Source organism: Gopherus flavomarginatus, chromosome 14 (genome assembly GCF_025201925.1).
Source record: "Gopherus flavomarginatus isolate rGopFla2 chromosome 14, rGopFla2.mat.asm, whole genome shotgun sequence".
NCBI classification, from domain to species: Eukaryota; Metazoa; Chordata; order Testudines; family Testudinidae; genus Gopherus; species Gopherus flavomarginatus.
This window is the reverse complement of record NC_066630.1, coordinates 243,186-268,614: the sequence shown is the minus strand read 5'-3', so window position 1 is coordinate 268,614 and position 25,429 is coordinate 243,186. Positions and strand designations below refer to the sequence as shown.

Below are 25,429 nucleotides of genomic sequence, written 5' to 3'. Positions count from 1 at the left end.
GAAGAGCAATGCAGGGCCAACAGCGTCTCTGCAGAATCTAAGCTGTCATTTTAACAGCATTAAGTGCCTGTCCTTTCAGTTGCGGAGGACCTTTCTGAGCGTCACCCCTGCCAGGTGCTCAGAATTTCTGCAGACAGGCAGTCACAAAGTGGGTAAATCCATACTTGCTGTCAGGGACTTACACCTAGGAGGGCTTCAGCCTAACAGCTCTGGGATGTGTCACTGACGCCCATTCATCTCAGCAGTGTGTTAATTCTGAAGGCCAGTGATGACCACGAAAATGACAAGGTTGCAAATTCCCAACTTGCGGCTTTAGCAGAAACCTGCCTCTCCTGTGGGGCTGTGGGTGGAGCTGGGGTGAAGTAGCATCTTTATTCGTGTTCTCCTGTGGCAAGGTCTCATTTAGGGTGACCAGATGTCCCGATTTAATAGGGACAGTCCTGATATTTGGGGCTTTGTCTTATACAGACACCTGTTATCCCCCACCCCTGTCCCGATTTTTCACACTTGTGTGTGGTCATCTTAGTCTCATTATTATGTGGGTTGGCTTTCCTCATCTGTTTCTTTCCTCTCTCTTCCTTCCCCATCCCCACTCTCTCTGCCTCCCTCTCCCTTCCAGCCAGACTGTTGGCACTGCTGATCTAGGACCTGGGATTAGGGATTGATATGTAAGGCCCAGTGACCATCAAAGGCCTAACTTCAAAGGCCTCACTTTTGGACCCTCAAGCAGCAACTGCCCTTTGTATCTTGTATCGGGCAGAGCACACAGCTGGTGCATAACAAATAATGCACAACAATGGCTAACTCTGGGGAGTGCCCTTTCTCTCGGGCAGATCTCAGAATGGACTCTTACCTGATCCAAATGAACGGCAATAGCGATGTCCATGTACATAGAAATGGGAACAGCCCCTCCCTGAGGAAGGTGAAAGGCCGGAAGCCTAGATGGGCAGTCCGGGCCTCTGAGATGTCCAAGAAGACTTTCAATCCCATCCGAGCCATCGTGGACACTATGAAAGTGGAACCGAACCCAAACAAGCCCATGATCTCCTTGTCCCTAGGTGAGTACTGGGAAGTGCACTGGGTGGTAGCTGAAGAGATGTGGTACTGAGGGCCCCTGATCTGAGCTGCAGCCGAGGGGTCTTTGGAGCATTAGGGAGGGACAATGTGCTGTTTACAGCTCCATCATTAAAGGATATGAGAAAAAAGGATTTTGCTGTTTGCCATTCCCTAAAAGGTGATCCAACGGTGTTTGGAAACCTCCCCACTGATGATGAGGTCACCCAGGCTGTGAAGGAGGCCCTGGACTCAGGGAACTACAATGGATACGCTCCTTCAGTCGGTAAGGATCCCTCTTCTGAGGGCAGTGTCCTAGCCCAGCTTGTGCACAGGAGGACAGGGCTGAGCCAGGGGATCTAGACAGATGTCCTGTTACATCTTTCTGATTGGCACAGACTCACTCCAATACTCTTCTGGCCTGTTTGTGCCCATGCACACCAGTGAGCAGCAGGGCCTTTGAACAGGTTGGAGGCCTGATTTGCTCATGGAGGAGATGTGCTGCTTTGTCCCGGTCATTACGTGGCTATTGTTCTGGGAAAAGGCTGGGCCAGACACAATTCTGCTTCCTGGATAGGTATCCTCACAGTAGTGTGATGCGGGGAAGGCATTGCATCCTCATTCTGCTCCATATCTTGTCACTTTGACTAGCTGTTTTAGTCCCATTCTTCACAGGAAAGTGCTTCAAACAATCATTCAAGACCCACGGGATGCCAAATCCATCCCTGTTGTGACCCCATAGACGCTGAGAATATCCCCGCAGAGTGAGAGCCCTGGAGCAGAGCAAAGATTGCTGCATTCCCACACAGTTTTGTTCTTGATATAATTACGCACTTTCCACACCATGCTGGCTTGGCCAGGGAGGTTGTAGACTCAGTTTACCAACGGAGTTAACTTGGGCTGTGGGGACTGGGCATGGGGCATTAATTCAGGGGCAGGGGGACTTTGCATTGGAGCAGGCCCTTATCTGTGCTGTAAAGCCTGCACTTCCCAGGCCTGCTCTGGGGCCAGGATGTCACTCACCTGCCCTGAGTGCTGAGAGCTGCTGGTTCAGTGATGGAACATGGTGCTTGTGTCAGGGTCCACTGATCTTGTCTTTTGTTTCCTTCGGAATTCAGACGAATTCCATCCTGCCCTGGGGTTTATTCCTCTGGAGACCCCTCTTTGTGCGGTGTGGTCTCTGTCCCATGCCTCTGGTGGTTCCTGCACAGAATAGGGAGATCCGGTAAAACCACCGTCACTCCATATTCCATCCTTCTCTCCCAAGGGTACCAGTCTTGCCGGCAGGTGGTTGCTGCGTATTATAGCTGCCCTGAAGCACCTCTGGAAGCTCAGGTAATGAACCTTCCTGGCAAGAGTCCTCACTGGAGAATGAACGTGCTCCGTGGTGCTAGCAACAAACTAGACAGTGCAGCACGGTGGGGCCCCAACTGTGCTTTTCTCACACCTTGTCTCTATCCAAGGAGAGAGCAAGATGGCTGGACATGATCCATTTCCAAAGTGACCTTATCTGGCTTTCTGCCCCAATCCTGGAGCCTGCCTGTCACCCATTCCTGGCTTTCTAATCTGGTGGGTTTGAGCTCCCCAGAAGCCAGCAGTGGTTGCTGCTGTCTGTTTAGCTTCTTCCAGGCCCTTTTAGCCAAGAAGCTCTTACTCCCAGTTCAGCTGTCAGTGACTGCTTTGGAATTTCTCAGAGCAGCCTTTGGTTGCATTCAAAGAGCTCATTCTTGTTTGCTGTCTGCAGGACGTTATCCTGACGAGTGGCTGCAGCCAGGCTATCGAACTTGCATTAGCAGTGCTGGCTAATCCAGGGCAGAACATCCTGGTGCCAAGACCTGGCTTCTCTCTCTACAAGACCCTTGCACTCTCCATGGGGATTGAGGTCAAATTCTACAACCTCTTGGTAAGGCAGTTAGGAGCGGAATGCTGCAGCCCCCTCTAGAGAGCTTCCAGGGATTTCTTACCCTCCTCATAAGAAAAGAGAGGAAGGCATGAAGTGCCAAAGCTAAATAAGCTGCTGCCAGAGCCTATCAGCCCAGCCCTTCTCATGGGCCTTCGGCTTTTCATGGTGGCCGTGCTCCCCAAGGCCCCTGTATAAGTTATGCCTTCTCACAGGAAGGAAGAAATGCTGGTGTCTTTCATTAGGCGCAAAGCACAGCTATGTCTGCGTGGTCTTTGCCCTGCACATGGCCACACATGCTTCACATCCTGCACCTGGCCTAGGGTGACCAGATGTTCCAATTTTATAGGGACAGTCCCGATTTTTGGGTCTTTTTCTTATATAGGTTCCTGTTACCTCCCCCCGTCCCAATTTTTCACACTTGCTGTCTGGTCACCCTAGTCTGGCCGGACCCTCGTGTCTCACTCCGGGCCTGGACTCCTAGTCCCTCAGCCTGTGCCCCTCTCCTCATTCTGTGCCTGGCCCTTCTGCACTTCATCCCCATGCCTGGTGCCCAGCCCCCAGCTGGATCCTTACTCCATACCTTATTCTTCATCTTCACGTACCCGCTTCTCTCCTCCTCCTCACTAGCCTGAGAAAGCCTGGGAAATTGACTTGAAGCACTTGGAGTCGCTGGTGGATGAGAAGACGGCCTGTCTCATTGTGAACAACCCTTCTAACCCCTGCGGCTCCGTATTCAGCAAGAGCCATCTCCAGAAAATCCTGGCCGGTGAGTCTCTGAGCACTAAGCCAGGGCAGGGCTGTCGTTTGCTGCCTTGCCCTATCCTCTGCTTATCTGTTTCAGTCTAATTATGGTGAGCTCTATGGCAGGACCTGACCTATTATGTTGGTGCTACAGAAATAACAATACCAGGGCCTGGAGGATTCACCCCACACTCTGTGACTTACCCTGTTCCCAGGGCCTTTGGGACAACCCTGCACAGAGTCAGCATGGCCAGGGAAGGGATGCAGGATGAGAGGTCCTAGGGTCTATCCCTAACCCACTATGTGGCTCTTCTCTGGCTGTATAATGGGGATTGTGCTCCTGATCCACCTCTCAGAATCCATGCTGGGAAAGCCTTCAACATTATGATTAGTGGATCAGTGATGTCTGTCCCAGGCTTGGGGTCAGAGCAGGCATAGGCCCTGCAAGCCTACCCCTGGGAAGGATTGTTCCCAACAATGTATTCTCTAATGCTTTGTCCACTGGTTTGCATGTCCGAAACAAGGAATATGGAGACCCTCTGTGGGTGGATTGTGGTCTGTTCTGTAGGGCTAGGGGAGAGCCCATGCCTGGCCTCTGTAGGATGAGGGTGAGTCTGCACCCTGTAGGGAAACAAGGCAGCCAGTTTCAGTGTTTACTTCTCTCCCTCAGTGGCCTCGAGACAATGTGTCCCCATCCTAGCTGATGAAATCTATGGAGACATGGTGAGTGCCTGTCCTTGCCATGCACAAACTGCACCCAGAGCCTGAGTCTTTGGCTTCTCACTATACACTTGCCCTTTGGTAGCAGGGTTTAAGAGTAACTAGCCCCAGACAAGAGCCTTAGCTATTAGTCCTGCTGCCCTTGAGAACAGCCATGTACTGTACTTGCAGCTCCCTGGTCCTGTCTGCCCAGCTGTCCCCTGGCAGGGCGTCTTGTGTCTGGTACTCTCCTTTCCTCTGGGTGAAGCAAACTCAGAGCTGCGAGCACTCACACTCTTGTGTGCATTTCTGTGCTTGTGTCTCCCATCCAGGGGCCTCTGTGATCCCTTAATTAGGATCAGATGTGCAGAGTCTGGCTCTTTGCACTGCACATGAATTCCCCCTTGAAGCAGCCCTACAGCTCCCCCAAACCTGCTCTCTGCACCGTCTGTTTCATTCCAGAGTCTCACTGCTCATCTGCTTTGATATCCCTGCCAGTGAATTAATGAGTCAACCTCCTGCCCTCCCAGAACTCCTCTGTCTCTCACAGGGAATTGGCAAGGAGAGGGTGGCTGCTAATGCATCCTCCTGTCTCATAGGTGTTTGCAGAGTGCAAGTATGAGCCCATTGCAACTCTCAGCACCAACGTGCCGATCCTGTCCTGTGGAGGCCTGGCCAAGCGATGGCTGGTCCCAGGCTGGAGGATGGGATGGATCCTGGTTAATGATCGGAGAGACATCTTTGGGAAGGAGGTGAGGAATGTTGTCTGGTGGCCTTCTCGATGCCAGCAATAGCGCCATACACTAAATGTGCACAGTCTGCAGGCAACTTCCCCTGCACATGCACACACCACTGCTTTTCACTCAGGCACAGGCAAGCACGCTTCCTCCTGCTCACACATGCTCCCTTGCAGGCTCACACGCACATGCCCTCGTGTTCCTGCCTGCTGCTTCATGCACACATGCTGCCTTCTCTTCACAGTTGCCAACTTTCACACAGTAAGAGTAGGTTAGATAAATGTCTATTAGGGATGGTCTAGACAGTATTTGGTCCTGCCATGAGGGCAGGGGACTGGACTCGATGACCTCTCGAGGTCCCTTCCAGTCCTAGAGTCTATGAGTCTATGAGTAAATAAGTACCCCGACTTTCACAGTAGCCAAAAATCAAGCTAATCCCATTTCAAAACAAGGCCCAAACAAGCCAGTCCCTAAGAACCCCAACACTCTATGTGATTAGATCCCCCTCGCGTGCAGTCTGAGACTGTGGTAGGCCCGCTGAGCACCCCTGACTCTCTCCCCCCTTGCCTCTGTTTGTCAGGAGCTGATCAATAAAAAGAAGCAACAAACTACAAGCCAAACAAGCAACTCACAAGCTAATTAAGCCAAAAACAAGCCTAATTTCTGTGATTTTTTCCGCAGGTTTGGCATGTTTGCTTCTGAGTCACTTCACCTGCTAAGCCCGCTCCAGACCTCCCACAGGGGCCCAGTTCTTCCTTGCCCCTGTGCATGAACCCCAGTGCATAGCCATTGCCACTCCGATCCTGCGCTCACTCTTGGGACTGGTGGAAATGATGCCCCAAAGCTCAGGGCAACCATGAATCTGGCCCTGAGCTGCTTTTGTGCATGCCCTGCAGATATGAGAGGGAATAACTTCTGCCCATCCCATTCTCCCCTCTCTAACCGCAGCTGAACTTGATGCCCATATCTCATCCCTGCTGTTAGATCCCCTGTGTTCAACAGTGCTTTCACCTGAAACTAAATAAATTCCTGTTTTGGGCACAAGGGGAAAAAAAAGCCACTTTGGAGGCGAAGGGTTTTGCTTTCCTCTCGCAGGCAGGCCCTGTTTCCCCTACAGGAATAACACAAAGTCGTGCTGCCCCTTGTGGTTCCTGTCTGCTCTAATGTGGTTTCTCCTTATTGGTGGGAACAAGATAGCAGGTGATGGTGCAGCCTGAGCTTTGGCTGTTTAGTCATTTATTGATTTGTGGCCTGATGATGCCCCATAGAGCTGGGAGCTTTCCACAGACCTGGGGCACCCGAGCGCTCAGAAAGGGCAGCAGTGTGGTATCATCTGTCCCCGGCTGGCCAAGGTGCAGTATCCAGTTGTGATTAAACAGAATAGAAATGAGCAGAGTGAGCCAAAGACTGCATCACAACAGAGACTGGTTTGCAAAGCCTCTGGCTTGGGTTTGCTTCAGGCGAGTCCCAGCCCTTTGGTGTTGGTGCATTTGGTTGGGAAACCCTGACACTTGTGTGCACAGTTCAGTCAAATCCACAGTCAGTGACAATGGATTCTCAGGCACAAAGGATTCAGAGATTCGCGGGGTGGGTGTGTACAAGCCTCAGCCCCAGACTACTTCAGAGAAGCCTAGGAGCTACTCTAGCATATCAGACATTCTCTGGTAACAGGAAACTCCAGCTAGTGAACTCTGGCTGCTTCCTGGCCCCTTTGTACCGTAAGAGTGGTGTGAAAGGGCTGGATCCTAGCTAAGGAGTGGGGACCAGTTCTGGCCCTCAAACACAGCTAGTGCCTTCATAGATAGTCTGCAGATACCTGCGATACAGACCCCAGATAATGGGACTGGCTCCGGAATGCTTTGCAAAGTTTGAAAAAACACCCCTTGTCCAATTGTGGGCATGTTTGATCCTATGAACAGCTAGAAATGCTAGCATCAGGGTGAGAGCATTTTCCTTTCCTTCATGAGTGTGCGATCTTTGAGGTCAGAGTGTCATCTGTGTTTCAGATCAGGGATGGCCTTGTAAGCTTGAGTCAAAGGATCCTGGGACCCTGCACAATTGTCCAGGGTGCACTGGAACACATCATCCACCGAACACCCCCAGAGTTTTACCACAACACCCTCAGCTTCCTCAAGGTATGTCCCCCCGAGAGACAGGTATTTAGAGTGAGAGGGGACCAGCAGCATTCATCAGCAGGTCAAACAGGACTATAAATCGTCACAGTGGTGTCTCACTAGGGACCTCATCTTCCCATGTCCACTGTCTCCCAGCAGGAGGCAATGGAGGGAGCAGGGCAGGAGTGCTGGTAGTGGGGGGAGCTCCTGGTTACTGTAGTCCTGACCTCTCCCAGCAGGGGTCGCTGCCAGGAGGAGGCAGGAATGCCAGCTGTGGGGAACACTTGACAATCCAGTCATAGCACGGCCAGCCAGGAGGTGCTGTAAGAAGAAATGCTGGCGGTGGGGTGGCGGGGTGTCTACACTGATTTGCTGAGATCAGCTCAGTCACCTCGAATGCATTCAAGGCTGTTAACATCTGTCCTGTTTGCATTAGATTCCCCTTTATTTGCAGTGGGGGACCTGTCTTGGGTTCTGGCTGAGAATTTGTCTCCAATTTGCTGAGCTGCTTCTGGAACGTCTCGAGTCCTGAACTCTCTCCTCTCTGCCTTTCAGTCCAATGCTGACCTTTGCTACGCTGCCCTGTCTGCCGTCTCTGGACTCCAGCCCGTCCAGCCCTCGGGGGCCATGTACCTCATGGTAAGTGAGGTACTAATGTGCCATTTTCAGAGCATTACTGTTTGCTCAGTGTGTGCTGGATCCTGTTGCCCTGCCCAGTGTCTGCCTTGTCTGCTTAAAATGTGAGTTGTTCAGGGAAGGGCCTGTCTCTTACTGTCTGGGCAATGCCCAGCACAGTGGGGCCCTGATCTCAGCTGGGGCAGGGCCTGTCTCTTACTGTGTCAGGACAGTAGGGTGACCAGATGAGAAGGAGAAAATATCGGGACACGTGGAGGGAGGGGGGGAAGGGTCTGGCAGCAGAGCAAAAAAAAAAAAAAAAAAAAAAAAAGACGAGTGCTGCCGGCGGAGCAGCAATACATAAATAAATAGATAGATAAATAGATAAATAAGGTAAGCGCTGCCGGCGGAACAAAATCTCAGGACAAGTTGCATCTCGACCAAAGATCGGTCGGGACACGGGACAAACACCTAAATATCGGGACAGTCTCGATTTTATTAGGATGTCTGGTCACCCTACTGGGCAGCGCCCAGCACAGTGGGGCCCCATTCTTCAGAGAGTCGTAGAGTGTAAGGCCAGGGGGGACCACGGTGTCATTTAGTCTGACCTCCTGGGTAGCACAGCTCAGAGAATTCCACCCAGCTCCTCCTCTGGTGAGCCCAGTAACTTGTGTCTAGCTAAAGCAAATTGTCCAGAAAGGCACTGGTCTGGAGCTGAAGACATTAAGAGATGGAGGATCACTTCTTCCCTTGGCTGTTTGGTCCAATGGTTGATCACCCTCACAGTTAAAAAACATTGTGCCTTATTTCTAATGTGAATGTGTCCGGCTTTAACTTCCAGCTGCTGATTCTCATTATTCTTTTGTCTGCAAGAAGAGTCAAACGCCCTTTAGTACTTGTTATTTTCTCCCTGTGAAGATACTGGTGTCCTGTAAACAAGTAATCTCTTAATCTTCTTTATGAGAAGCTAAACGAACCAACCTCTTTATATCTCTAACTGTAAAACATTTTCTCCAGCCCTTGAATCATTTTTATGGCTCTTGTCTGCACCCTCTCCAGTTTTGCAGTATCCTTTTTAAAAGGTGGGCACGAGAACTGCTTCACGGTACTCTAGCATCAGTCTCACCAATGCTGCATACAGAGAAAAAATCACCTCCCTTCTGTTCACTTATTCATATGCCCAAGGAGTGCATTGGCCCTTTTTGCCGCAGCATCTCACTGGGAGCTCATGTGGAGTTGTTTGTCCACTATCACCTCTAAATCCTGTATAGAGTTGTTGCTTTCCAGAATATGGTCTCCCATTCTACAGGCATGGTGTGCATTCCATGTTCCTAGGCATTCTTTATATTTGGCTTTATTAAAACTTCTTTGTTTGAATGGGCCCAGTTTACCGAGCAATCCAGATCACTCTGCATGACTTCCCTGTCCTCAGCATTGTTTACCACTCTACTAATCTTTTGTGTCATCTTTATATTTACTGCCAGATCATTGATAAAAATGTTGAATAGTGTCAGGTCTAGTACTGATCCTTGCAGAACCCCACTAGCAATACCCACACTCAGTTTTTAATAAGACTAGTGAGGAGTCTAGCGATGATGGAGGGATGATAAACGGGAATGTGGATATGGAAGTGGATATTACCGCAACTGAGGTAGAGGCCATACTTGAACAGCTCAATGGGACGAAGTCGGAGGGCCCAGACAATCTCCATCCGAGGATATTAAAGGAACTGGCGCATGAAATTGCGAGACCGTTAGTGAGAATTTTTAAGCAATCGATAAACTCGGGGGTTGTGCCATATGACTGGAGGATTGCTAATGTAGTTCCTATTTTTAAGAAAGGGAATAAGAGTGATCCGGGTAATTATAGGCCTGTTAGCTTGACGTCTGTAGTATGTAAGGTCTTGGAAAAAATTTGAAGGGAGAAAGTAGTTAAGGACACAGAGGTCAATGGTAATTGGGACGAATTGCAACACGGATTTACTAAAGGTAGATCGTGTCAAACCAATCTGATCTCCTTCTTTGAGAAGGTGACGGATTACTTAGATAAAGGAAATGCGGTAGATATAATTTACCTAGATTTCAGTAAGGCGTTTGACACGGTTCCGCATGGGGAACTGTTAGTTAAATTGGAAAAGATGGGGATGAATATGAAAGTTGTAAGGTGGATAAGGAACTGGTTAAAGGGGAGACTCCAGCGGGTCGTATTGAAAGGTGAACTGTCAGGCTGGAAGGAGGTCACTAGTGGAGTCCCTCAAGGATCAGTTTTGGGACCGATCTTATTTAACCTTTTTATTACTGACCTTGGCACAAAGAGCGGGAATGTGCTAATAAAGTTTGCGGATGACACAAAGCTCGGGGGTATTGCTAACACGGAGAAGGACAGGGATACTATTCAGGAAGATCTGGACCACCTTGTAAACTGGAGTAATAGAAATAGGATGAAATACAATAGTGAAAAGTGCAAGGTCATGCACTTAGGAATTAATAATAAGAATTTTAGATATACGTTGGGGGCGCATCAGTTGGAAGCGACAGAGGAGGAGAAGGACCTTGGGGTATTGGTTGATAGCAGGATGACTATGAGTCGCCAATGTGATATGGCTGTTAAAAAAGCAAATGCGATTTTGGGATGCATCAGGCGAGGTATTTCCAGCAAGGATAAGGAGGTGTTAGTACCATTATATAAGGCGTTGGTGAGACCCCATCTGGAATACTGTGTGCAGTTCTGGTGTCCCATGTTCAAGAAGGATGAATTCAAACTGGAACAGGTTCAGAGACGGGCTACTAGGATGATCCGAGGAATGGAAAAACTGCCTTATGAGAGGAGACTCAAAGAGCTTGGCTTGTTTAGCCTGGCCAAAAGAAGGCTGCGGGGGGATATGCTTGCTCTATATAAATATATCAGGGGGGTTAACGTTAGGGAGGGAGAGGAATTATTTAAGTTTAGTACTAATGTAGGCACGAGGACGAATGGGTATAAACTGGATATTAGGAAGTTTAGACTTGAAATTAGACGAAGGTTTCTAACCATTAGGGGAGTGAAGTTCTGGAACAGCCTTCCGAGGGAAGTAGTAGGGGCAAAAGACTTTTCTGGCTTTAAGACAAAGCTTGATAAGTATATGGAGGGGATGTTATGATAGGATCATTAATTTGGGCAATTGATCTTGGATTACCACCAGGAGGTCTGCTCAATGGTCTGCGGGGAGATGTTGGATGGGATGGGGACTGAGTTACTGCAGAGAATTCCTTCTTGGGTGCTGGCTGGTGAGTCTTGCCCACATGCTCAGGGTTTAGCTGATCGCCATATTTGGGGTCGGGAGGGAATTTTCCTCCAGGGCGGATTGGCAGGGGCCCTGGAGGTTTTTCGCCTTCCCCTGCAGCGTGGGGCATGGGTCGCTTGCTGGTGGATTCTCTGCAGCTTGAGGTCTTCAAACCAATTTTGAGGATTTCAATAACTCAGTCCTGGGTTAGAGGTTGTTATAAATTGGATGGGTGGGGTTCTGTGGCCTGCCTTGTGCAGGAGGTCAGACTAGATGATCATATTGGTCCCTTCTGACCTATGAGTCTATGAGTGACCGACTGTTCCCCAGGGACAACTATTTTTTGAGCTCTGTTGGTTAGCCAGTTCTTAATCCATTTATCATGTGCTTATTCTTTAGAGATATTGCTATTTTTTTAATCACTGTCATGTGGTACTAAATCAAACACTTAACAAAAGTCTAAGTAGCTATACAGTTACATTTTCAATCAAACTTGTAATCTTATGAAATAATGAAATCGAGTTTGCTTGACAAGATGTATTTTCCATAAAAACCACATTGACTGGCATTAATTATACTCCTATTCTTTAATTCTTTGTCAACTGAATCATCTTTACCATTATTTTGAGTAGGATGTCTCTAGTTGCCTGAGTCATCCCACTTGCCCTTTTTGAAAATTGACACAACATGAACACTCTTCCAGTCTTCTGGAATTTCCCTAATACCGCATGATTTATTAAAAATGAACCAGCAGGCCAAAGATCTGCTCAGCCAGCACTTTTAGGGCTCTTAGGTACAAGTTATACAGGTCTGCTGTTCTTAAAATGTTTTATCTCTAGTAGATGCTGTTTAACATCCTCTTTTGTTACTAGTAGACAGGAAAGTAGCTCATTATCCTCAGGTAATACGAGTACGTGATCATTCTCATTTCCAAATATAGAACACATATCTATTAAATACCCTTGCCTTTTCTGCATCATTATTAACAGTTTTACCATCTCCTTCTAATAATGGTTTTATACCATTGTTAGAATTTATTTTGTCCATAAAAAATCCTCCTTATTCTCCTTAGGCCTACCAGCCCCATGAATGTCCCTTGATATCTTTAGCTTCCCTTATCAATATTCTGTACTTCATCACTTCTAATTTATATCAATTGCTATCTATTTTACTCTTTTCCCATTTGTTATATATTGTCTTTTTATTCTGATTGCTGACTTTATTTTGCCGCTGGGTTTTGGCCAAAGTTTTCTTCTTTCTTGACTGTGAATTCATGGCTTTTTGCCATCTAGTAAACTCTTCTTAAACAACTGTGAATTTTCATTCACATTTTTCTGTGTAAATTTCACTATAATTTCCCTCAGCTTTGGGAAATTAGCCCCGTTGAAGCACCAAATATATATATTATTGGTCAGAACCTTCCTCTCTTTGCCCAAAATGAATATAATTAGGTCATGATTGCTGGTCTCTAGGTAACAACTAACTTCCAGTTCAGTGAACAGTCCATCATTATCCATCACAGTAAGGTCCAGAATAGTTACCTCTGCTGGCTGCAGTCCCTTTGTGTTAGAAAATCAGCATCAAAATGTTTTATAAACTCTAATGGAGTTTTACTCCTGGCTGCAGGAGACCTCTAGCATGTCTTCTCAACTGAAGTCCTGCATCACAACCATTTTTCTTTCCGCATATTACGGACAAGTATTTAAGAAGTGATTCAACCTGTTCTCTGGCTTGTAACAGATCCCCACCACTGCCCCCTCCTGGGCATTAACAGCACATTGATCCATGTGCATTGAAGAGCTGGTGGTTCTGAGCTATCAGTAACTCTAAAACAGGTTATGGTCTTTTTAACGGAGTCCCCTTCCCTCTGTACTTCCTCTCCTTCCTTGACAGGTCATCCGACCTTGTCAGTAACAATAGTGGGGAGTATCAGGGGGTAGCTGTGTTAATCTGTATCCACAAAAACAACAAGGAGTCCGGTGGCACCTTAAAGACTAACAGATTTATTTGGGCATAAGCTTTTGTGGCTAAAAAACCTCACTTCTTCAGATGCATGGAGTGAAAATTACAGATGCAGGCATCATATAATGACACGTGAAGAGAAGGAAGTTACCTCACAAGTATTGACAGGGCCAATTCAATCAGGGTGGATGTAGTCCATTCCCAATAATTGATGAGTAGGTGTCAATTCCAGGAGAGGCAAAGCTGCTTTTGTCGTGAGCCAGCCACTCCTAGGCCCTGTTCAAGCCCAAATTAATGGCGTTAAATTTGCAAATGAATTTTAAAGTTCTGCTGTTTCTCTTTGAAGTCTGTTTCTGAATTTTTTTTGTTCAAGTATGGCTACTTTTAAATCTGTTACAGAATGTCCAGGGAGATTGAAGTGTTCTCCTGCTGGCTTTTGTATGTTACCATTCCTGATGTCCGATTTGTGTCCATTTATTCTTTTATGTAGAGACTGTCCGGTTTGCCAATGTACATGCAGTGGGGCATTGCTGGCACCTGATGGCATATATCACATGAGTAGATGTGCCGGTGAATGAGCCCCTGATGGTGTAGCTGATGTGGTTGGGTCCTCTGATGGTGGCGCTAGAGTAGATATGTGGAATGGTAACATACAAAAGCCAGTAGGAGAACACTTCAGTCTCCCTGGACATTCTATAACAGATTTAAAAGTAGCCATCCTTTAACAAAAAAATGCAGAGGGGGGCATGGGGCTGTATAGGCTGCGGGGGGAGGAGGGATGCGGGGGACATGGGGCTGTATAGGCTGCGGGGGGAGGATGGATGTGAATGGCATGGGGCTATATAGGCTGTGAGGGGGGAGGAGGGTGCGAACAGCATGGGGTTGTATGGGCTGTGAGGGGGGAGGAGGGATGCGGGGGGCACGGGGCTGTATAGGCTGTGGGGGGAGGAGGGATGCGGGAGGCACGGGGCTGTATAGACTGGGGGGAGGAGAGATGCAGGGGGAACGGGGCTGTATAGGCTGTGGAGGGAGGAGGGATGCGGGGGGCACGGGGCTGTATAGACTGCGGGGGGGAGAGGGATGCAGGGGGCATGGGATTGTATAGGTTGCGGGGAAGAATGGATGCAGGGGGCATGGGGTTGTATGGGGCGGGGAGGAGGGATGCAGGGGGCATGGGGCTGTATAGGCTGTGAGGGGGGAGGAGGGATGCGGGGGGCACGGGGCTGTATAGACTGCGGGGGGGAAGAGGGATGCAGGGGGCATGGGGCTATATAGGCTGTGGGGGGAGGAGGGATGCGGGAGGCACGGGGCTGTAAAGACTGAGTGGGGAGGAGGGATGCAGGAGGCATGGGGCTGTATAGACTGTGGGGGGAGGAGAGATGCAGGGGGAACGGGGCTGTATAGGCTGGGGGGAGGAGATATGCAGGGGGAACGGGGCTGTATAGGCTGTGGAGGGAGGAGGGATGCGGGGGGCACGGGGCTGTATAGACTGTGGGGGGGAAGAGGGATGCAGGGGGCACGGGATTGTATAGGCTGCAGGGAGAGGAGGAAGAATGAAGGGGGCACGGGACTGTATGGGGTGGGGAGGAGTTCTGTGGGGGGCATGGGACTATATAGCCTTTGGGGGAGAAAGGGGGGTTCAGAGGGCATGGGACTGTATAGGGGTGGGGAGGAGCGGTGCGGGGGACATCGGTCTGTATAGGCTGCGGGGGAAGGATGGATGTGAGTGGCATGGGGCTGTATAGGCTGCGAGTGGGGAGGAGGGATGCAGGGGGCATGGGGCTGTATACGCTGTGGGGGGAGGAGGGATGCAGGGGGCAGGGGGCTGTATAGGGTGCAGAGAAGGATGGATGCAGGGAGCACGGGGCTGTATAGGGACAGGGAGGAGAGGTGCGGGGGGCATGGGACTGTATATGCTGTGGGGAGGGGAGGAGGGTTGCAGGGGGCATGGGGCTGTATAGGGGCAGGGAGGAGGGGTGCAGGGGGCATGGGGCTGTATAGGCTTCGGGGGGGGAGGAGAGATGCGGGGGTGTGGGGCTGTATAGGGGTGGGGAGGGGAAGAGAGGTGTGGGGGGCATGGGACTGTATAGGGGCAGGGAGGAGGGGTGCAGGGGGCATGGGGCTGTATATGCTGTGGGGAGGGGAGGAGGGTTGCGGGGGACATGAGGCTGTATAGGGGTGGGAAGGGGAATTGGGGTGCGGAGGGCATGGGGCTGTATAGAGGCAGGGAGCAGGGGTGCAGGGGACTCGGGACTGTATATGCTGTGGGGAGGGGGGAGGAGGGGTGCGGGGGGCATAGGGCACAGGGCTGTATAGGGGCAGGGAGAAGGCGTGCGGGGGGCACGGGACTGTATATGCTGTGGGGAGGGGAGGAGGGGTGCAGGGGACATGGGGCTGTGTAGGCTTTGGGGAGGAGTAGAGATGTGGGGGGCACAGGGCTGTATAGACTGCTGGAGGGAGGAGGGATGCCGGGGGGCATGGGGTTGTAGAGGGGCAAGAAGGAGGGGTGGGCAGGAGGGATGCTCTGTTGGTGCTGTGAGGGAAGAGCTCCTTGGTGATGCCTGGTGCAATCCTATCCAGCCTTGGCCTCTGACATCCCTAATTTCTGCACTGCAGGTTGGAATTGAAATGGAGCATTTCCCCAAGTTTGAGAATGACATGGAGTTCACCAAGCAGCTGATCTCAGAGCAGTCAGTCTTCTGCCTGCCGGCCTCGGTCAGTGTTCCCCTCAGAGCAGCCACACACGAAGAGAGTCTGGGGCAGGCTGGGAGCTCTGAGCATGGGGCACCCGATGTGGGGAGCTGGGAGATCTGAGCACAGGGCGCCCGGTATGGGGAGCTGGGAGCTCTGAGCACGGGGCACCTGGTGTGGGGGGCTAGGAGCTCTTAGCACAGGGCGCCCGGTGCTGGGGGCTGGGAGCTCTGAGCGTGGGGCGCCCAGTGTGGGGAGCTGGGAGCTCTGAGCATGGGGCGCCCGGTGTGGGGGGCTGGGAGCTCTGAGCGTCGGGTGTTGGGGGGAGGTGGCTGGAAGCTCTGAGCGTGGGGCACCAGGTGTGGGGAGCTGGAAGCTCTGAGCGTGAGGCACCTGGTGTGGGGAGCTGGGAGCTCTGAGCACGGGGCGCCCGGTGTGGGGAGCTGGGAGCTCTGAGCGTGGGGCGCCCGGTGTGGGGAGCTGGGAGCTCTGAGCACGGGGCACCTGGTGTGGGGGGCTAGGAGCTCTTAGCACAGGGCGCCCGGTGCTGGGGGCTGGGAGCTCTGCGCGTCGGGTGTTGGGGGGAGGTGGCTAGAAGCTCTGAGCGTGGGGCACCAGGTGGGAGACTGGGAGCTCTGAGCATGGAGTGTTGGGGGGAGGGGGCTGGGTGTCATGTGGTCCGCCAGAAGCCCTGGGCAGTGGTGCAATGGTCACTCCTTGCCTAGCCTGGCCCCAGGTGGCCGCTATCCTGTCTCTAAGATTGCAAAGTCTGCCCCTATGCCGTGCAGCCCATGTGTGCCTGAGCCCCGTGTCCTCTCTGCTTCACGCAAGAGCAGCTCCCTGCGGAGTTTACACCAGCTCAGTTCGATGCCCTATGCAAACCCCGAGGCCCCATTCATTGTGCAGGGACAAGGCTGGAGACGTGCTGCACGTCTCCCCTTCCCACTCCAATTCCCGCAGTCACCTGCCGGGTTCCTTAGCCACTCACTGAGCCTTGAGAGTCCTTGGCTTCCTCCAGCCTCTTCTCTGGGTCCCGTCTGGGGGCTGCTGTGTGTGGCCCCCCAGCTCTTTTCTTCCAGCCCCTTCCCCTGAGGGTATCTCAGGTCCTTGCTGACGCAGCAGCCACGGGGGGGGGGGGGTTGTGCTGTGAAAGGCATTTTACAGGTGGAGCTGCCAACCGGCCAGGATCAGATCCCACAGCTCCTTCCATCTGGCTAGGCCTGTTCCTGTGGGTTGGGCTCGCTCTCTGGACACAGCCGGGGACATGGCAGGGCAGGGGTCTGAGACCCCAGTTTCACCCGTGCCCAACTAATCAGCCTTTTCCCATGGTTTATTTCAGTGCTTTGAGTACCCCAATTTCTTCCGGGTGGTGCTAACGGTGCCTGAGGAACTGATGGTGGAGGCCTGCAGTCGCATCCAGGAGTTCTGTGAGAGGCACTACCAAGGCAGTGAGGGGGCCCAGGACCTGGAATGTGACAAATAGCCAGGAGTGCCCTCCACTCTGCCTCCGCCCAGCCACCCTGTAAATGATGCAGCAGTGGGCAGGGCAGGGCTGCCCTCAGGTCAGCACTTACATCCCATTGCACCTAATGCAACTGGAGCAGGCTACCACCCTGCAGAGCATCTGCATGTTCCCTGGGCTCATGGGAACCAGCAGCCATCATTCTACCCTGCTCACTAGCCCTCAGGCACCCAGTGTCCCACTGCCCGCCAGGAGCCCATGCTCTGGTCTGTGTCGATGACACAGCACCCTTCATACAGGATCTACAGCTTCCACTCAGGCAGGCAGCCACAGCATGTGGGAGCTGTCACTTAGCAGCTCGGTTTGAGGGTCTCTGTTGTTGCAGGGCACTAGCTGGGAAACTCCAGGCTGAATGCAAGATGACAACTTCTAATTCCCTTCACTAGCAGTTACACTGGATACTGAGCTGGACTCTTCCACTGACAGAGCCTTGCATGGAAAGAGGGCTGTGTCGGAGCAGAGTTCTCAGCCTCTTTCTGCCTGGAGCAAGACTGAACAGTCTGGTGTGCATGTGGCATGATGGACCCTTATCTGTCTACACCACAGAATGTCACTGATTGTACCTGATGTGTCCCCTTTACATTGTCTAAGGAGCAGGAGCTCTGCGTACTCAGCCCTTGGTGTTGCAAAGGGCATAAATTATTGTAACTTTTTTATTAATAAATGTTTGGATGTGCCTGGCCTAGTGCTGTGACCTGCCCTGGGGCTGCTTCTGTACCTGCCCTAGTCATCATGATCCCTCTTCTATTGACACTTCTTGCTGGCTGTTCCACGCCAGCCTGAGGCTGGAGCAGAGACCAGACAGGACCATGATCTTCATACATTTCACTTTGATACCAGACAAGACTACTCAAGCCCCCAGTACCTTTCTGCCAAAATGTTTTCACTTGGAAGATGTGCTGATAACTACACTGAACATCATCAGGTTTTTAGCCCTAAAACTTCACCTAGCAAACAGAGCATCAACCCCTAAAGACACAGACACATGCTAGAGCCAGCCCCACGCACCGCAGAATCTGCCATTCACAGAAATGAATCTCCCTCCCCCTCCACTCATGCCCACCATTGACCTCTGTACCAGCCTCCACACACACCATTGAGCTCCGACCCGCCCTCATACCCCCCCTCCATCCGCCCCGCCCTCGTACAAAGCTCTCCCCCCTCCACACACACCATCAACCTCCGCCCCGCCCTTGTACCCCCCTCCATCCGCCCCGCCCTCGTACAAAGCTCTCCCCCCTCCACACACACCATCAACCTCCGACCCGCACTCGTACCCCCCTCCATCTGCCCCACCCTCGTACTAAGCTCTCCCCCCTCCACACACACCATTGACCTCCAACCCGCCCTCGTACCCCCATCCATCCTCCCCACCCTCGTACACAGCCCTCCCCTCTCCACACACACCATCAACCTCTGACCCACCCTCGTACACACCCCACACTCCCTCTGGGTCCTTTTGATTAAAAGACAACCCCCTCTTCCAGCGTTTTTCTGTCAGGATCTTGATCATGGGTCACTCAATGTAACTGATTTTTAAGCCTTAAATTTTCCAATATCAAAATTAAATTTTGGCAAGTGTGTGGTTCTGATCTAAAAACCCAGTTAACCTGTGGTAATGGGTATCTAAGCACGACTACGCCACTGTGACCGGGTCCTAGTGGGGAGCCGGCTGTGGTCACTCAATTAGGGTGAACTGCAAAGAATGGGGCAGACAATCCCCATAAAGCTGGTGGCTATTCCAATACTTAGATTCACCAACCGGCACAAAGCAGCTTGTTTATTACCTGCCTAGTTACTCAGGAGTCCAAACAACACAGCTCCCTTAAAGTGCCCAGCCTCAGGCCTCCATCCAGGTACCCACATCAAATATGAGGATTTCTGAAAATCTTATTTCATCATATAAAAGAAAAGGTTCTACCAATCCCAAAGGATCGGACACGTTACCTCCCAGGTTATTGAATATTTCAGATCTTTCTCAAATACATGCTACAGCCAATTCTTATTAACTAAACTAAAATTTATTAAAAAACAAAAGCAAGAGTATGGTTAAAAATCAATATACATACAGCCATAAGTTCAATTCACTGAGGTTCAGATTCATAGCAGAGATGGTGAGCTTTGTGCTTGCAAAGAGTTCTTTCAGAAATAGTTCATATAGTTCAAATAGTTCATAGGCAGATCTGAAATGAACAGGATCAGGACCCAAGGATCTGTTATACAATTTCATGTCCTTTTTGACCAGCTGGAGTTCCCTGGGGGAACAGAAGGTAATGAGGATGACTTTGAAGGAGGTCCATCACTGGTGCTTAGCTATAGAACAAGGCAATTTGCTTGTTCCTCCACTATTCACAGATTATTTGCTATATGTTTCAAAGAGAGATGAATACAGAGATATCCGGTGTTTACAATTCATTTAAATGATACGATGTTCTTTTGACCTCTGAATTATCAGAATGCAGCATAGACAGGTATTGTTGAATACTTTGTCGACCCTACTTATACATATGTAAATACACAAAACCACAAACATTATCTCTCCACATGTCTTTGGGGTTATTTATTTTGCAGGATATTTAACCGTTTCTAGCCATGCGCCACAACTACCCAGAAAGAGGCGACCTAGGACCAGGAGGTCCTTGGCATGACTTGAAAAGGAAGGAAAAATGGTTTTTAGTGATAGAATTTGCATTATTTTTTGTCTCTATTTGTAACAAGTCTGTTCCTCCCTGGCTTTCCTGGGGGCTGCTGAAGATGGTGCCTACTTTTTCTGATGGGAAACCCAGAACTGCATCGCACTGCCTGGGCTCTCTCCTTGGGTTCTTATTCAGAGTCTCTCTTCTCATCCTCTCTCCCCTGTTACAGGGCCTTTCCCCGAGTGCTGCTGCAGAGGAGCTCTCGCTTTATTAACCTTTCTACTTGTTAACCTAGCTACTTGTATGCCAGCAGTTGCAATTGAACAACAGACCCCCTGTTCCAGTCTGGCCCAGCCTATAAACTTCTATGTATGTTTCCCTAGGCCTCACGTCAGTCAGAGGAAGCAAAGCTACCTGCCTTGGCTGCCAATTTAGCATTGTCTTCTATTTGAAAAAGACAGAGGAATTCAGGAGATCAGTGAGACAGTCTGTCTCTAATGGGGCAAGGCCTAAAGGGCAGATAGGCACATCCCAGCCCCTTTCCAAGCGGGTTCACTTGTGTAGCAGGGAGTGTTCTAAATGCACCTCTATTCCTCTTCCAGAGGGTCACAGCACATACAGCTAGCAGGAAGGCAGTTTCCATTACTCACCTTAGCCATATGCCTGTATTAGAAATCTGTCAATCTGCCACTGGGGCTCGGTTCATACATTCCCAAAGCATGATGCCTTTGATCTGACACCCAGTTCAGCTGCACAGTCTGGTGAGGGAGCATAGCAGTCACTGTTCCCTCTAAGCTGTGCACGTGTGCGCATGCACACAGACCCTGAACCCCGCACACACAGCGAAACACCGTGCGCACAAAAAATGAAATACTGCATTGGAGCGAGGCCGAAATATCATTTATGGGTGACTCTTGACATTGTTCACCCGCTAGCTATCAACACAGCCAGATTCTACTAGCTGGCAAGGGGGGCAGGGGAAAGGGAAAGGAGGGCAATGAATCGTTTGTACCCCTCCCTGCCAGCATTTTGAACGTGGAACGTTCATCACATCAGGATGGTCGGGAACCACACATCTCTCTGTAGTCTGTTCATTTGGCTGTGTACAAACTCAAGTACATGTAAATAAGTCAAAATGCCTGGCCGTAGTTGCTAAGGAACTGCAAAGATTTCCCAGAAATGAACAAAGGTAAATGTTTTCATGATTGAAATCTTTCAAAGGCATTGGACTTCATACATTTACTCATGATATTTTACCATTTTCCCGTGTTTTTTGCTGTGTTTTTTTGCTATGCACAAACCTCCAGTATCCTGATCTGAATGATCTCCCATTTGCCCTTATGTCGAGTCACGCTGTTAAACGCATTGAAATAGTAGCCAAATAATAAAAGTATTAATTTTAAATAAACCAATCTGGTAAAAAAAATCAATCCCCAAATGTCACTGTCTAGAGGTCTAAATCGTAAAAGAACAGTGACTTCATTTAAATCTGGATGGCTGGATGAGACTATAGAGACGGTTACACCGAAGTCACATAGTGTAAAACATGTTAAACTTCCTGAAATATTTGCATATGGTGAGGACAACTGAGTGGTTTGTGTATATTGTCGAGCTGCCAGAGCTTCGGGAGAATTTTCAATAGGAAGAATGTGGAACGATGATGTATGGAAGTTTGATTCCTTAAAGCGTCATCTGTCAAGTAATCTCATAAAGATGGTGTAACAAGACTTAGAAACAAAAACCCTTCCTTACAGAGCGGATTGCTTAGCATGATTCTTGAAAGTCCAGCTGAAAAGCAGAGGAGGCAAATTAATCTTGAATGCAAACGCTTAAACCCAGACGAAATCAAGGTACTTATTGACAGTGTTGTTGGCTATTAAAATGAACAGCTCAGTGCTTTCTGTTCAGGATATTAATGACAATATTGAAAAGTATGTGCACATACCAGTGAGCTGGAGAAGTAAAAATTATGCTTTAGAATTTCTTGAAATTATCAACCGCATTGTCCAAAATTATCTCATGCATGAAATAGCATCGGCAATGTTTCATACTTTAGCTGTTGATGAAAGCACTGATCTATCCATTAAGAGATACTTGATACTCTACTTTAAATACAGATCCATACATTCTGCAGACTATAAAACTTTGTTTGCTGGACTATTATGATAGCAAGAATGTGATGCTGTTTCAATATTGTGCAATCAAAGAGTTTTATAAAAAACACCAACGTCATCTAATGAAAATAGTGATATTCACCTCTGATGGTGCCTCTGTGATGTTGGGCAAACTCAATGGCATTGCGGCTCAGCTGAAATGTGATATTCCACACTTAGTCCAGCAACATTGCGTTGCACACTGGGAAGACTTGGGGATTTCCGATGCATGGAAAGAGGTCAAGCTGATAGGAGACATCGAAAACTTAATGAGAACAGTTTCAGGATCTTGAAAAGTTGATGGATATTGGAGGAACATGCCTAGCATCAAGTGCAGACTGTGAGCGTGACTTTAGCTTAATGAACACTCTAATATACAAACTACAGAATCATTTACAAGTAGATAATTTGGACATGCTGATGTGTATTAAGAATTACCAGCTGGATGGAGGATGGATAGGTCTGGACAGAGTCTATATTGAATGGCAAATGAAAAATGTCGCAGGGAAAAACAGTAAGGTTAGTTTAGCAGTCTTTGACATTTTGACCAATAAGGAAATTAAAATGCATTTGTAATTACATATCTTATTCTTGGCTGATAATAATTTATTGATATTTTTTAGGAAAATTTTAAATTTAAAACACAAACTCTTGTTTTTCTTTTTTTTACTTATGATGTCTCTATCTGAAAAACCCATATAAATTGACATAATGACATACTTACTAAATTGTCTTTATCATATGTTTAGCAAAATCTTTTCAGACATGTGTATAGAATGAAAGGTGAAAGTGGACACTAATGGGCAGAAGCCTATGGACTGATGATAATCATGATTTATATGTGCTTGATATATGCTCATGATTGTCTATAAAAAAGATCATCAAATATAATGCTTAAAACTAACTTCTGCTTCATGAAGAATCATTAAATTTCCTTTTTCTAAGTATTTAAAAATGACATTTATAAAATAACATGGTGTAAAACTATTATCACAAATTGCAAATTAAAACTTTTTAAATTTATAAGCATTTTACTCACTTGGGCGCATGAATGCCATAAATCCACACCGTGTAGAGGCCAAGCATAGGAGTTTATTACACACAGCGCTGGCGGAGTGTCACCTTGCTTATTAGGCTCAGAGACACTGTCAATCAATTGATTACAATAGAATATATAGATTTTCCATGGGCGGGGGAAAGTGACGGGGTAGGCAGTTCCACACTCCGGGATAGGTTTTGTAGCAAGACAAGATAGCACATTAGCCAATGGTTAAAAGGTTACATAATGGCTCCACCCATGGTCTTAAGTTAGCAAGTTAACATTTAATTAATACTTTGATGAAATGTTATTAGTATAAAATATATATGTTGAATTCTGATTTGGGGTCCATAGGAATGGAGCAACTCCTTTGATTGTCCAGCAGGTACATTCCTAGGGGTTAAAGCAAAGAAACAGTGAAAGTATGTGACAATAAAGATTGTCCCCTTTATGTCTTAAGGCAGGCATTGGTCCTTGGGAAGGGAGGTGGGAGGATGCCATATCTTATACTGATGTGCCAACTTTTCATAAACTCAAGGTTGGATCTGTGGGAAGAACGTCTCCCTACAGAGGAGACTGACACAATAGGAACAGGGATCCTTTGTTCAATCTGAAACATTAGATGAAACATAATTGTTCAGTTATTGCTTCAACATCTGGCATTTCTACTGACAAAGCATATCTAAGCAAAGGCGATTATCTTGTTTACCTCAGCTTTCTCTTAGCTGATCACTGTTTGCTAGTTCTCTGGTCTCTTGACCAAACTCTGGACTTTGGGTCTAAAAAAGAGCTGGCACAATCCATATACCAGGTTGTTATATAAAATGCACATGGATTTTAACCCTGCAGCGCATTTGCCTCATGGCGCACAAATTTGAACTCTGCTTCAAAAATTTGCACAGAAGAAATTTTTTGCGCACACAGCTTGTCAAAAATTGGAGGGAACATTGTTGGCAGTCTTCTTTTGAGGGGCAGCCTTGTCCCACCAGCCAGGGGACAAAGTGCTGCTGATCAAACTATCTCGTGAATGTGAATGTGCCGCAGTCACACACACCATGCAAGGTCAGCAGGCCCACCTGTTCATTCTAGTCTGACTTGTATATCACAGGCCACCAGCAGCATCCAGCCACCCCCGCACCAAACCCAAGAACCAGCATTAGACTAAAGCATTGCAGCCCTCAGGAGCCTAAACTAGTCTGCGTAACAGGCAGAGAAGAGGCGGGACTGAGGTGCACCAATGTCTGCAATGGCAGGGAATCGTTTGTGAGCTACATCCAAATACTCGTGGCACCTGACGAGGAAGGCCAAAGCCTTGTAGGATGACTGCCAGTCTGAAGGGGAGCACAGCAAAACCTGCAGCAGCAGAAATACAGGGATGCTTGGCAGCTGGCTGGGGCTGGCAGAGGTAAGGCTCATCACTAAGAGTGATGCAAATGCATGATGGGATTGAAAGAAGGTCAGTGTCGGGTGAGGGTTGCAGAGATAAACTTCTGTAGGGTAGAGTGGGAAAAGTAATGAAGGGTTTGCAAACTGAGTGGGGAGGGTGAGAGATCCTGACTGAAAGGAGGGAAGAGCATGGGGTGAGCATAGCCACTGCCTAGGGCCACCGGGAAGCTATGTGGGCCTTGGAGAGTTCATTACTTAGTGACACTGTGGGTGAAAAGAAGGGCCGGCTCTAGCCATTTCGCTGCCCCAAGCACAGCGGTACGCCGTGGGGACGCTCTGCCGCTCGCCGGTCCCGCAGCTCCGGTGGAGCATCCGCAGGGACGCCTGCGGGAGGTCCACCGGAGCCACCTGCCGCTCTCCCGGCGACCGGAAGAGCGCCTCCCATGGCATGCCACCCCAAGCACGCGCTTGGCACGCTGGAGCCTGGAGCTGGCCCTGGTGAAAAGCACCCTGAGCTGCTTGAGAACTGCAGCTGGGGGTGCCACTGGGGAGGGCGCTCTCTGCTGCCATCTGCTGGGGAGTAGGGGAAATGACTGACTGGGCTGGTATCATTTGCATTTTGTCGAGTATCAGAGGGGGAGCCGTGTCAGTCTGCAAAGAGTCCTGTGGCACCTTATAGACTAACAGACGTATTGGAGCATGAAGTTGCGTTTAACGAAGTGGGTATTCACTCATGAAAGTTCATGCTCCAATATGTCTGTTAGTCTGTAAGGTGCCACAGGACTCTATTTGCATTTTGGTTAGAGTATAGCTACATTTCGAGTCTGGGGCAATATAGTGTTCTTACTGCCTGGGAAATGGGAATGAAAGAACAAGAGAACTGCAGCAATGTGCCAGGGGAGAGGGGGTGGGGTGT

General features: G+C 49.1%; 2 protein-coding genes across 2 annotated transcripts in view; one reads left to right on the top strand and one right to left on the bottom strand.

Annotated features, from left to right (window-relative positions):
* IST1 (IST1 factor associated with ESCRT-III) overlaps positions 1-25,429 on the bottom strand; it is a 578,781-nt gene that overhangs the window by 360,471 nt on the left and 192,881 nt on the right. The window lies entirely within an intron of this gene.
* Positions 842-17,260, top strand: TAT (tyrosine aminotransferase). The gene is made up of 11 exons (XM_050922930.1): positions 842-1,058; positions 1,235-1,339; positions 2,321-2,388; positions 2,798-2,956; positions 3,584-3,722; positions 4,368-4,420; positions 4,996-5,148; positions 7,140-7,268; positions 7,803-7,886; positions 15,703-15,801; positions 17,117-17,260. The coding sequence occupies exons 1-11, from the start codon at positions 842-844 to the stop codon at positions 17,258-17,260; spliced, it is 1,350 nt and encodes a 449-aa protein (XP_050778887.1).